We start from the raw sequence: 12930 nt of genomic DNA on the forward strand, positions 1-12930 counted from the left end.
ATGCTATTTCCGACATTTTTTGCTTTTATTCAATAAACTTTAAAAAAAAATGTAAACATTTTGGAGTTTGACTTTTTTGCATTTTTTTTATCTTATCCTGCATATGTGTCAGCACTCTTTGTAACTAGATATTTGGCGATGTTTGTCTTTGTGAAAATATTTTTCAAGAGTTTAATAGGGCTTCCCTGATTTTAGACTTTTTATTTCATTTTTAATATATGTTTATAGATATTTTTATTATATTTATTTCTTTATTATTATTTTTTTTTTTTTTTGAAAAAAATTAGAGATTAATTTGAGTTTTTCAAATTTTTTATTTTTTCCGTGTACTCAATCTTTTTTCACATTTGACCCATGACGATTAAACATTTGCATGTCAGAGGTGTGTCACCGATGTGTCCGTCAATATTTACCACATGCAATGTTGAAAACTGATAAAAATCATAAACAATTAGTGAAATTCTCCGGACATTGCTATATGTTCATAAAAATGAAAAATGATATGTAATAACAGGTTCCACGCTTTCAGAATTGGTGTCGAATTACAAAAAATAAATTTTGATTTTAATTAAAATGTGTACCAATGAAATAAAAGCAACAAATTGAATTGAAGATTTTGAAAAAAAAAAATCCGAGAATATATTCCCTTAAAACGTGGTTTTTATGTAGATTTTTCAGACGTGCTTTTATAGAACTAATTTTCTAAGAACCACAAGGACGTGGAATTTAAATAAAATCAAAATACAAAATTGAGATTCCAACATTTTTCGAAGTTCTTCCAAAACCATCCAACGTATAATTTTTAAGTTTTTTCCCATAGACCATGAAAATAAAATTCCCCATTCAAATCTTTTGTTAAAAACAACTATGAAACATAATTCAAGAAGAAACTTTCTTCAAACGCCATTGAAATTTTAAAAGCCTCAAGTACTATTGAATCCTTCAATTACATATATTTTTTTTTAATTTTTTGTTTACTGGGAGACTTTTGCAAAGTTCTTTTAATACCATTTTAATACTATTTGAACCCTAAAAAAAATATATTTAAAAACAAGTAAAAAAAAAATAAGTTCGGCCGGGCCAAACTTTTAATACCCTCCACCTTAGGGTAAAGGAAACATTAGACACAATGTGTCAAAACCATTAAAATTTTATGCTGATTATGAATATATATACTTTATGGGGTCTACGGCGAATATTTAAGGATGTCACAAACGGAATGATAAAGTTAATAAACCCTCCTTTCCAAGGTGGAGGGTATAAAAAACAAGGCTACAGTCGTGCGGGGCCGACCATGTAATACCCTACAACATTACAATATGTTTGAATCCCCTTATGTCCGAGTCCATTTTGGAAGATTTCGCATTTGAAATTTTGTCACGGAGCACTGCCCAGGTATTACCGCTAGCTTTTTGACCAGGCACATTTGATCAATATTTACGCACTCCACCGTGCTGTTAGTTGATTTGGTCCATTTTACAGCTACATATACCAATGGTTATCCAAAATGCTAGAATTCTTTCCTGTTCTTAACTCTCTTCAATTTTGTGAGCAGGAAAATTTTTTTGTTTTTGGTTCATTTTAACCCCTAAATATTTTGCGATCATCTCCAAAAGCATCCCTAAGCTCTAGCCCCATGTCGATTGGTCTATAATTGCGACCTGCAGAGCAACTTCAAAATCAGGATTTTTTTCAGTTTTTGGTCCATTTTAACCCCTAAATATTATGCAATCATCTCCAAAAGAAATAGGGTTCTATTCTGACCCTAGCCCCACCTCCATTCTAAAATTCGTGAAGATCGGACCATAATTGCGATTACATACTAATATGGACAGACGGACAGACGGACGGACGGACATACCTAGCTAGATCGACTCAGTTCGGCGAGATAGGAAGATCCATATATACTTTCCTATATGGGAAACCAATATTTCGAGGTGTTACATAATTTTTGGCCCAATCAAACTTATAATACCCCCAATACATAGTGTTGTAGGATATAAACATTTCATTATTCCATTAGTTTCATTTTCCATTATTACGTTGAACATCTTTATAAATTCCGTACTGCGCATTTCAGTTTATTAAATTGCAATAAATTTCAACTAAATTGTATCCATCATATCTAGTCAGGGCACGTGATCTTCCTTCGTGATAGTTGATGCGATGAGCTATCGCTCATCATGCAGCTAGTATTTAATTAATGAATAGTTCATTAAGAAAGTGAACATTTTAAAAAATTTATCAACGATTAAAGTCTTAACACTCCCACCAATCTAAATATTCTGTAACGATAATCAGCTATTATTTGCAATCAAGCATATTAATGTGAATCACCTCTGAGGTAATGTAGTTGGGTGGGGTTTTGTGTTTATTTAATGGTTATAATAAATTATTCTTTAAATTTTTTCACAGCTACGTTTTTTGTTTCTTACCTTCCTGCACAAGTTTTTTGCATACGGGCCTTGCGTTCACCGCCTTAAATCCCACATTATAGGTGCAATTGACATAACTCCAGTAACGCTGCTGGTCCGTAATGCCATTGGGATCGAAGGGATCGTTGCAGAATTCTCCATTGGAGACATCTGTTGAACAGCGCCAGCATTTTAAAATGCTTTGAGCTGAAATGAAAAAAAACGAAACATTTTAATATTATTTTTAAATAAATGTATATTGAGATTTTTTTTGTAATCGAGTATATCAATAGAAGGTGAGATGAAAAAAACTGCAACCAAATTCAGACTGCTGTCATTTCTAAGCCACTCGCCCGACAGCTGTTAAAATTATTCCAGTGACAACTTATTATATTGTTAACAAGCGTACGAAAGCATTCTGGTGAGAATTTTCCAAAAAAAAAAGTTATTCGTGATGGAATTCAAGCGTGATAGTGTGATTTCTCTACATTGGCTAGAAAACCACAAGTGGCTATCGTTAGATTACTCCAGCATTTAAATGTGAATAAATCTTTTGTGTCTCGTACCATCGCTCGTTACCGCGATACTGGTATTGTAGCACCACGTCAAGGAAGTGGATAGAAGAAAACTACACCACCAGCAGAAATGCTTCGAAAAGTAAAGAAGCGTCTTGATCGAAACCAGCGTCGCAGTGGCCGAAAAATGGCTCGTGAAATGGTATCACAATATTCCATTCGGCAAATATTGAAAAATGAACTCGGGGTAAAGCCATTGAAATTCCAAAAAGTGCAAGAACTTACACCGCAACAGAAAGAAAATAGACTCCAAAAAGCTAAAGAGTTGCTTCGCTTGGTCGAAAGTGGTGAACTGCCGAATTTGGTTTTCTCTGATAAGAAAACATTCGTCGTCCAGCAGTTTGTAAACAAACAAATCGTGATCGTGTTTACCTCCCAAAGAGGTCAGCTGGAAATGTGCACCTTCGGATGGCCACCAGAACTGGTGAGGGCTGACAAACAGCCGATGGTCGCTCTCCGCTCGTATTAATCGACAGTGGTATAAGAATAAATGCCGAATATTATCGCGAAAATATTCTAGAGTGGGTATAAAAGCATTGGGCACGCAACCATTTTGGCTTCAGATCTTGGAAATTTAAACAGGACTTAGCACCATCGCACTCAGCTCGCGCCACCCAAGAATGGTTACAAAATGAGGTTCCTCGCTTCATTTCCAGCGCACAATGGCCACCAAAATCTCCGGATACCAATCCGTTGGACTATTGTGTCTGGAGTATTTTCGAAAGCAAGGTTGGCACTAACAATTACCAAAGTGTCGATCAGCTCAACCAAGTGCTTCGCCAGGATTGGACCAAAATACCGCAGAGCAACATTCGGGCAGCGTGTGACGGTTTCATTGGCCGTTTGAAGGCCATAATTCGTGGCAAATCTGACCAATTCGAACAAATCTAAACTTATTCTAAAATTTGATGCTATTTTCGACATATTTTGCAGTTTTTTTATCTTCTTCTTTTTTATATTCTCTTAGATATCCTTCAATAGGCAAGTCACCGTCAATGTTTCGAAGAATTTTATTAATATAATAAATCAATAATTTCTCAAAACAGGATGATCGGGAGTGATAACTAAGTGATAGTTCAATTTTTAGTCCAGAGATGTAAGACTTTGAAATATTAATCCTAGACCCATATGATTTGATTACGCTATGTGTGCCCGTCCATGCTAATTTGTAATCACGAAGCAGGTCGCAGTTACAGTCCGATCCTCACGAAATTTTGCCTAAAGTTAGGTTCAGGAAAGAAGATCAAAGAAGATTTTAAAATTATTTTTTTATCCCAATATCGCAATATCTTGAGGGATTCGTTCATTCCATTCCAAAGTGTTTCAGACCTACAGACACTTGGCCATATCAAAAGTGAATATGGAATATATCTGTAAGCTCCTTCTAATTTCTCCCTCAAAAAATTATCTATAGAAATGAGATTTGTGTTGGATTTTCTTCACATCTCAATATTTTTTTCCTGCACTACAAATTTTTTTTAATAATTTTGCCTTATGGTGGACCTACCCCCTAAATTATCTAATTATTTGAGAATGTGACAAAATCCAGATAAATTACTCATTTCATGTTCTATTGTTTTTTTATAAAACATTTTTTCTCACACTTACTTTTTTTCAAAACTTATCTACTCATCAACCATAACAACAATTCTGTCATGTCAGAATTAAAATTAATAATAATAGGAAGAGTGGCATGTGTGTGACTTAATAAAATTGCAATTACTTCAAAACACAATTCCCGACTAAATTTCATTTAATGATCACTGCATTTAAACGACCTCCCACACTCGTCGCCAGATCACATCACATTCCGTGTCATCGTTAAGATCGTTTGAAATAAAGAAAACAAATTAACAAAATACTGCGCATTTTGTGTTTTGTGCTGATTTCTGTTTTAACACCATTCCCAGGAAGGGGGAGATGCGAGATGGAAATTATGACTTAGACACAAGTATTACCTCATTTTTTTCTTTTGAAAATTTCCATTTATTTAAATGATACGCTTCATTCTTTACGAAAATCATGACAGTAGACTATTGCATTATAATGCAAGTGATGTTCCGACTGATACTTGTATCAGTGTCATGTTTGACATTGTTTCGCCAGTTATTTTGTTAGAACCATGTAATTTGTGTGAGTGAATCATTTTTTTTTTTTTTTTTGGCTTACAAAGTAGCAATTTATAGGAAACATTTAGGCTAACCGCTAGGACTCTTTATAGAAGACCAATATGTATAATTAAAACCCCAAAAAGTTTTCTTATAAAATACCTAAACGTTTATTTGAAGAGGATCTATAGGACTTTCCACACAAGTTTTGAAGGTCTTCTGATAGTTGGTCCAAAGGTCGGCTTTTAAAAACCACTTCTCCTTTTAAAGACCAAAAAGTAAAGTAAAATATCAAAAAGAGGACACACAGAAGGTTTTAATGTCGAAGTCTAAAGACTTTGTTTTCTTTTAGAGGACTTAAGATATTTTAAAAAAAGTCAAAAAATTCTGCTAATGCACCTTTCAATAAGTAAAAACAAAATGACTTCCTAAGGAAGACCAGTATAACTTTTTATGAAACACAATGAATAAGGAGATATCCTTTTAAGGGACTCCTTCATTCCAGACTGGGACAATCACGATCGACATAAGTTTAGACAGAAATGGGTAAAATTTTGACCATTTTTGGGATATCCAAGAAAAATTCAATCTTCTGTCTGTATTTTATGTTTTCGTCGCTAAATTGCAGAGAAATTTCGTTAATAACCGGAAGGATGGACATTTCAATTTTAACGATTTTTGCCGGTAACTCAAAAAAATGTTAGGGTATACTTCTACATTCTCAAAACCAATAGCCAGTTCAGGTTATAGAAAATTCCAAGTGAATTTGAGAGTTATCGTTTTATATATCTAAACTCTAAATTGTTTCGGATTCTTTGCACGAAAATTAGTTGGCCTAAACTTTAGTTGGTTCACCGAGACACATTTTGGCCATATCAAGTGGTCCATCTACTAAATTGAGAATATAAAAAAACAACTGACGTCATCATTTTAACTTTAGAGCAGAGAGGGCAGGTTTTTATACCCTACAACACTATGTGTTTGGGGTATTATAAGTTTGATTGGGCCAAAAATTTTGTAACACCTCGAAATATTGGTTTCCCAAATAGGAAAGTATATATGGATCTTCCTATCTCGACGAGCTAAGTCGATCTAGCTATGTTTGTCCGTCCGTCCATCTGTCCGTCTGCCTATGTTAATTTGTAATCACACTACAGATCCCAATTGTGGCCCGATCCTCAAGAAATTGAAAATGGAGGTGGGATTGTTTTTGGAGATAATCGCAAAATATTTAGGGGTTGAAATTTACCAAAAACATAAAATTTTCTGATCTTGCAGTTGCTCTATAGCCCACAATTATGAAAAAGGATAATATCTAAGAAACTCGAGTAAAAAATATGTCAATAAAAAGTGTTTATTTTTTACATTGTTTTAATGTTTGTCATAATTTTATCGAATGAGATTTTTTCAATTTGACTTCCAATTTAGAATTGTACATTTTGAGGGTATTATGTACAGGTGGTATTATGAGTTGAGGGTATTATGTACAGGTCGCAATTATCGGGCGATTCTCATGGAAGTTTGCATGGGGTTAGGGTCAGAAATAAAGCGTTCAAATGGACCCAAATTTTCCTCATATTGCAGTCGCTCTACAGGTCACAATTAAAAATCAATCGACTCGGAATTTTGAATGAGAAGAGAGTTAAGTACAGGGAAGAATGCTAGCATTTTGAATGACTATTGGATTATACTTAATTATAAAATGGATCACAAATTTCGTTTGAAATTGATTTGAATACCTAACAATACGACGGGGTAAATATTCTGGTCAAAAAGCTAAGGGTAGGGCTCTATGACATCATACCAAAAAACGAAATCTTCCAAAATGGATTTGGACATAAGGGGTCTTCCAACATATTATAGTGTTGTAGGATATCACATGGTCGGTCCCCCATGACCAAAGCCTTTGCTTCTATGAAGATCTTCATAGAATCAAATTCTTAATCGATTTATGCATGTCCATCCCTCTGTCAGTCCGTTCTTCTCTCCCTGTATTTTTTTGAAACAAAGTACAGGTCGCATTTATTGCCCGATCGAAATGAAATTTTGCACAAATCTTTGTTTGGTCCAAGGTCGAACCCTATTGAAATTGGTGATAATCCGTCAAAATTTAGATATAGCTCCCATGTATATATTTGTACGATTTTGTTTCTTTTGTACACCAAATTTAGCCTCAAAATAAGTATGTCAAATTTTATGAAAACCGGTTCAGATATTGCTCCCATATATATTGTTCAACCGATTTGTTATATTTGTCCGCCACAGCACAGTAATATTCACTAAGTAACAACGATATTCGAGGAAATATATCAAATTCAGCAAAGGAATGTCTTTTCATAATTAAGTAGAAATCTACTCAGAGAAGGATATATATACATATATATATATATATATATATATATATATATATATCTCCCATCTATTAGTTCTTCTCGTCTTTAAACTATAACTGCTTTAAAGGCATATACGCATTCAAAAACGATCATGTTTGGAATATTTGTCCGTCCGTCTGTCCATGTTAATTTGTAATCACGCTGCCGGTCGAGATTATGACCCGATTCTCACGAAATTGAAAATGGAGGTGGGGTAGGGAATCAGAATAGAAGCCTATTGCTTTTGGAGATGATCGCATAATATTTAGACCAAAAATAGAAAAATTTCTCGATTTTGCAGTTGCTTTACAAGTCGCAATTATAGACAAATCGACGCAGGAGTTAGCACGGGGCTAGAGCTTATGGCTGGGCTGAAGCCTTCCAATTTTGATGGTTATCGGATAATAATAAGTGGGTGATATTGACCATAACATTTGTTTTAAATGTTAAAGTCATTTTTAATTCCGGCGAAATCACAAATAGACGAATAGGTCAATTCTCACAGGTGTGGGTTATTATATACAGATTGAAATTATCGTCCGATCCTTACAAAAATGTTCATTATCGGCCCCACACGACTATAGCAGTTGCTTACTTGTTGCAAGATATGAGTCACTCTGGTGGCCAATTTCGATCTCAGAAATATAGGTAACCGGTACAGTGTTCCAAGAATAAATGTAAATACAGGTACCTGCATAGTCAAACCAACCAGTATCAGTATATTGGGTGAATGTGTAAAGGGTCACATAAATATTGCAATATCGATATTCTATCTTTGGAAACCGTACCCAGAATCTTTTCAGCTACAGTGGATATTAGCAAATAATACATCATGTCATAAGTTTAAAGGTTGGCTCACAGCAATTTTATCATTTTGGGTACCATATAAAATCGCCAAGGGCTTTCAACACGAAAAACGAATTCTCTGCCGCCACTTGTTGAGTTTCGTTTTGTTCCACAGTGTATTTTTAAAAATCATAATTTTTTTGAGACATGACTTAGTAGTGTATCATCCGCTAATGTGGCGTTTGTGGCGTTGTAGCTCACAACAATGGTGCAATGAATCAAATCGTGAAGTCATTTCTACATATTTTATGGAAACAAACAACAAATTCCAGTCCGATAAATAGGTCAGAATTTAATATACTTTGAAACATATGTTGATCTTAGCGAAGGCCAGACGAACAAATCAAAACAATATGGGAAATATTTGGCGAACAGTTTCTTGCGAAATAAATTAGACAGTTTTAGAAATAAGTAACACATGGCAGTGATGGAAATAAACAACAAAGTTTACAAAATTTGAAATAAACCACAAAAATTTGAAAAACATCCCTAATCTGTTATGATTATTACTCATAAATATCTAAAAATTAAGTTCCATTAGAATAACGTTTCCAAGAAAAATTCAGTTCAACTTTTTCCCGCTTCAAAGCCATTCGCTTAATACCCGTTAATTAAAAGCAGATCCTATCGTTTGCAGTTTGTTTTATGTTTTGTTTTTTTCAACTTCATGGAAAACAAAACTTTGTTCCCACAATTGAATTGTAGCTGTGTTTTAAACAAAAAACTTATCTCTGTGGCATTTTCCACTTACTTTTCCACACCACCCTCACCTCCGAACAATGCTTGCCAATCAGCCAAAGTTTGTCATTATTTCACCTCGAAACCAAAGCGGCAATAACAAAAAAAAAATCGCACTCAAGCAGTCGAAGTCCCATTTCGTCAATGTGTCTTCAAGGAGGGTTTAACAGCAACGAGTTGATGCAACACGTTGATGACTATCAATTTAAAACAAACAGTGAGAGAGGAGAAAAACTCTAAGGAAAACTTAACAACACATACACATGCATACATATAAACATACATTCTCATAAACCCTATTGCAAGTGCATTGCACTTGTTTCTCTGACAACATGTATGACATAAAGACAGACAGGCAGGCAGGCAGTCTGCCTCACTTGCCAGTTACATACTTGCCACGATGACCTCATTCACAAGCGTGCCACATATGAAGTTTAGTTTTTTTTCTTCGACATGAAATTTAACCCATTGGGGAAAAGAAACGGTTTGGACATTGAAATAATAACACATAGGGTGAGATGCAAAATCTGCAGCCAACTTCAGACTGCTGTAATTTCTAAGCCACTCGTCCGACAGCTGTTAAAATTGTTCGAGTGAAAGCATTTTGGTGAGAATTTTCCAGAAAAAAAGTTATTCGTGATGGAATTCAAGCGTGATAACTTGATTTCTTTATATTTGGATAGAAAACTGCAAGCGGCTATCCTCAGAGCACTCCAGCATTTAAATATGAATAAATCTTTTGTGTCTCGTACCATCGTCGTAGCGTAGCCCAACGTCAACGAAGTGGACGGAAGAAAACAGCAACATCAGCAGAAATGCTTCGAAAAGTAAAGCAGCGACTCGATCATAACCCGCGTCGCAATAGCCGAAAAATAGCTCGTGAGCTGAACATATCGCAATATTCCATTCGGCAAATATTGAAAAAATGAGTTCGAGGTACAGCCATTGAGATTTCAAAAAGTGCAATAACTTACACCACAACAGAAAGAAAATAGACTCAAAAGAGCTAAAGAGTTGCTTCGCTTGGCCGAGAGTAGTGAACTGCCGAATTGGGGTTTCTCCGATGAGAAAACATTCATTGTCCAGCAGTTTGTAAACAAACAAACAAAATGATGTTGGCAAGTAACCAAAGAGGTCAGCTAAAAATGTGCACCTTCGGTTGGCCACCAGGACTCAAGCAACGGCCATGATGATGGTGTGGGCCGCCATAACAGTCGCTCTCCGCTCGTATTAATCGACTGTGGCATCATAATAAATGCCGAATATTATCGGGAAAATATTCTAGAGGGTGTATGAAAGCCTTGGGCACACAACCATTTTGGCCGCATACCTTGGACATTCCAACAGGATTCAGCACGCGCCACCCAAGACTGGTTACAAAATGAGGTTCCTCGCTTCATTTCCAGCGCAAAATGGCCACCAAAATCTCCAGATACCTATCCGTTGGACTATTGTGCCTGGAATATTTTGGAAAGCAAGGTTGGCACTAAAAAATTCCAAAGTGCCGATCACCTCAAGCACGCAGTGTGAGGGTTTCATTGGCCGTTAGAAAGCCATAATTCTTGCCAGAGGTGACCAATTCGAACAAATCTAACCCTTTGTTGTCTACCTTGAGAAGACCTTCTCTTCTTCCCTCCTCTGGTCTTCTATGAGAAGACCTGCCCTGGTCTTCTATGAGAAGACCTGCCCTGGTCTTCTATGAGAAGACCTGCCCTGGTCTTCTATAAGAAGACCCTTCTGGTCTTCTATGAGAAGACCCTTCTAGTCTTCTAAGAGAAGACCTTCTCTGGTCTTCTATGAGAAGACCTTCTCTGGTCTTCTATGAGAAGACCTTCTAGTCTTCTATAAGAAGACCTTCTGGTCTTCTATAAGAAGACATTCTGGTCTTCTATTGGAAGACCTTCTGGTCTTCTATAAGAAGACATTCTGGTCTTCTATTAGAAGACCTTCTGGTCTTATATGAGAAGTCCTTCTGGTCTTCCATGAGAAGTCCTTCTGTTCTTCTATGAGAAGTCTTTCTGGTCTTCTGTGAGAAGACTTTCTGGTCTTCTGTGAAAAGACCTTCAGGTCTTCTATGAGAAGACCCTTCTGGTCTTCTATGAGAAGACCCTTCTGGTCTTCTATGAGAAGACCCTTCTGGTCTTCTATGAGAAGACCCTTCTGGTCTTCTATGAGAAGACCCTTCTGGTCTTCTATGAGAAGACCCTTCTGGTCTTCTATGAGAAGATCTTCTGGTCTTGTATGAGAAGTCCTTCTCTGGTCTTCTGTGAGAAGACCTTCTGGTCTTCTATGTGAAGACCTTCTGGTCTTCTATGAGAAGACCTTCTGGTCTTCTATGAGAAGGCCTTCTGGTCTTCTATGAGAAGACCTTCTGGTCTTCTATGAGAAGATCTTCTGGTCTTCTATAAGAAGACCTTCTGGTCTTCTATAAGAAGACCTTCTGGTCTTCTATAAGAAGACCTTCTGGTCTTCTATAAGAAGACCTTCTGGTCTTCTATAAGAAGACCTTCTGGTCTTCGATAAGAAGACCTTCTGGTTTTCTATAGGAAGACGTTCTGGTCTTCTATAAGAAGACCTTTTAGTCTTCTGTGAGAAGACCTTCTGGTCTTCTATGAGAAGACCTTCTGATCATCTATGAGAAGACTTTCTGGTCTTCTATGTGAAGACCTTCTGGTCTTCTATGGGAAGACCTTCTGTGTCTTCTTTGTGAAGACCTTCTGGTCTTCTATGTGAAGACCTTCTGGTCTTCTATGTGAAGACCTTCTGGTCTTCTTTGTGAAGACCTTCTGGTCTTCTATGTGAAGACCTTCTGGCCTTCTATGTGAAGACCTTCTGGTCTTCTATGAGAAGACCTTCAGGTCTTCTGTGAGAAGACCTTCTGGTCTTCTATGAGAAGACCTTCTGGTGTTCTGTAAGAAGGCCTTCTGGTGTTCTGTAAGAAGGCCTTCTGGTCCTCTATAAGAAGACCTTCTGGTATTCTATGAGAAGACCTTCTGTGGTATTCTATGAGAAGACCTTCTGGTCAGCTATGAGAAGACCTTCTGGTCTTCTTTGACAAAACCCTTCTGGTCTCCTATGAGAAGACCTTCAAGTATCCTATGAGAAGACCCTTCTGGCCTTCTATGAGAAGACCTTCGGGTCTTCTGTGAGAAGACCTTCTGGTCTTCTATAAGAAGACCACTTGGTCTTTTATGAGAAGTCCTTCTCTGGTCTTCTATGAGAAAACCTTTTCTGGTCTTCTATGAGAAGACCTTCTCTGGACTTCTAAGAGAAGACCTTCTCTGCTCTTCTAAGAGATGACCTTCTCTGGTCTTCTAAGAGAAGACCTTTTCTGGTCTTCTACAAGAAGACCTTTTCTGGTCTTCTACAAGAAGACCTTCTCTGGTCTTCTATGAGAAGACCTTCTCTGGTCTTCCAAGAGAAGACCTTCTCTGGTCTTCTAAGAGAAGACCTTCTCTGGTCTTCTAAGAGAAAACCTTCTCTGGTCTTCTAAGAGAAGACCTTCTCTGGACTCCTATGAGAAGACCTTCTCTGGTCTTCTATGAGAAGACCTTCTCTGGTCTTCTATGAGAAGACCTTCTCTGGACTTCTATGAGAAGACCTTCTCTGGACTTCTATGAGAAGACCTTCTCTGGTCTTCTATGAGAAGCCCTTCTCTGGTCTTCTATGAGAAGCCCTTCTCTGGTCTTCTATGAGAAGACCTTCTCTGGTCTTCTATGAGTAGACCTTCTCTGGTCTTCATTGAGAAGACCTTCTCTGGTCTTCTATGAGAAGACCTTCTCTGGTCTTCTATGAGCAGACCTTCTCTGGTTTTCTATGAGAAGATCTTCTCTGGTCTTCTATGAGAAGACCTGTTCTCTTCCACGAGAAGACCCAT

At 36.8% G+C, this 12930-nt stretch overlaps 1 protein-coding gene across 1 annotated transcript in view; it reads right to left on the minus strand.

Annotated features, from left to right (window-relative positions):
• LOC101889359 (uncharacterized) overlaps positions 1 to 12930 on the minus strand; it is a 66201-nt gene that overhangs the window by 30610 nt on the left and 22661 nt on the right. Inside the window, exon 2 of the mRNA XM_005183144.4 lies at positions 2436 to 2621. Within this exon, the coding sequence (XP_005183201.1) occupies positions 2436 to 2621 (186 nt within the window). The remainder of the gene's footprint in view (positions 1 to 2435; positions 2622 to 12930) is intronic.

The sequence above is a fragment of the Musca domestica genome, unplaced genomic scaffold (assembly GCF_030504385.1).
Source record: "Musca domestica strain aabys unplaced genomic scaffold, Musca_domestica.polishedcontigs.V.1.1 34, whole genome shotgun sequence".
In the NCBI taxonomy this organism is placed as follows: Eukaryota; Metazoa; Arthropoda; class Insecta; order Diptera; family Muscidae; genus Musca; species Musca domestica.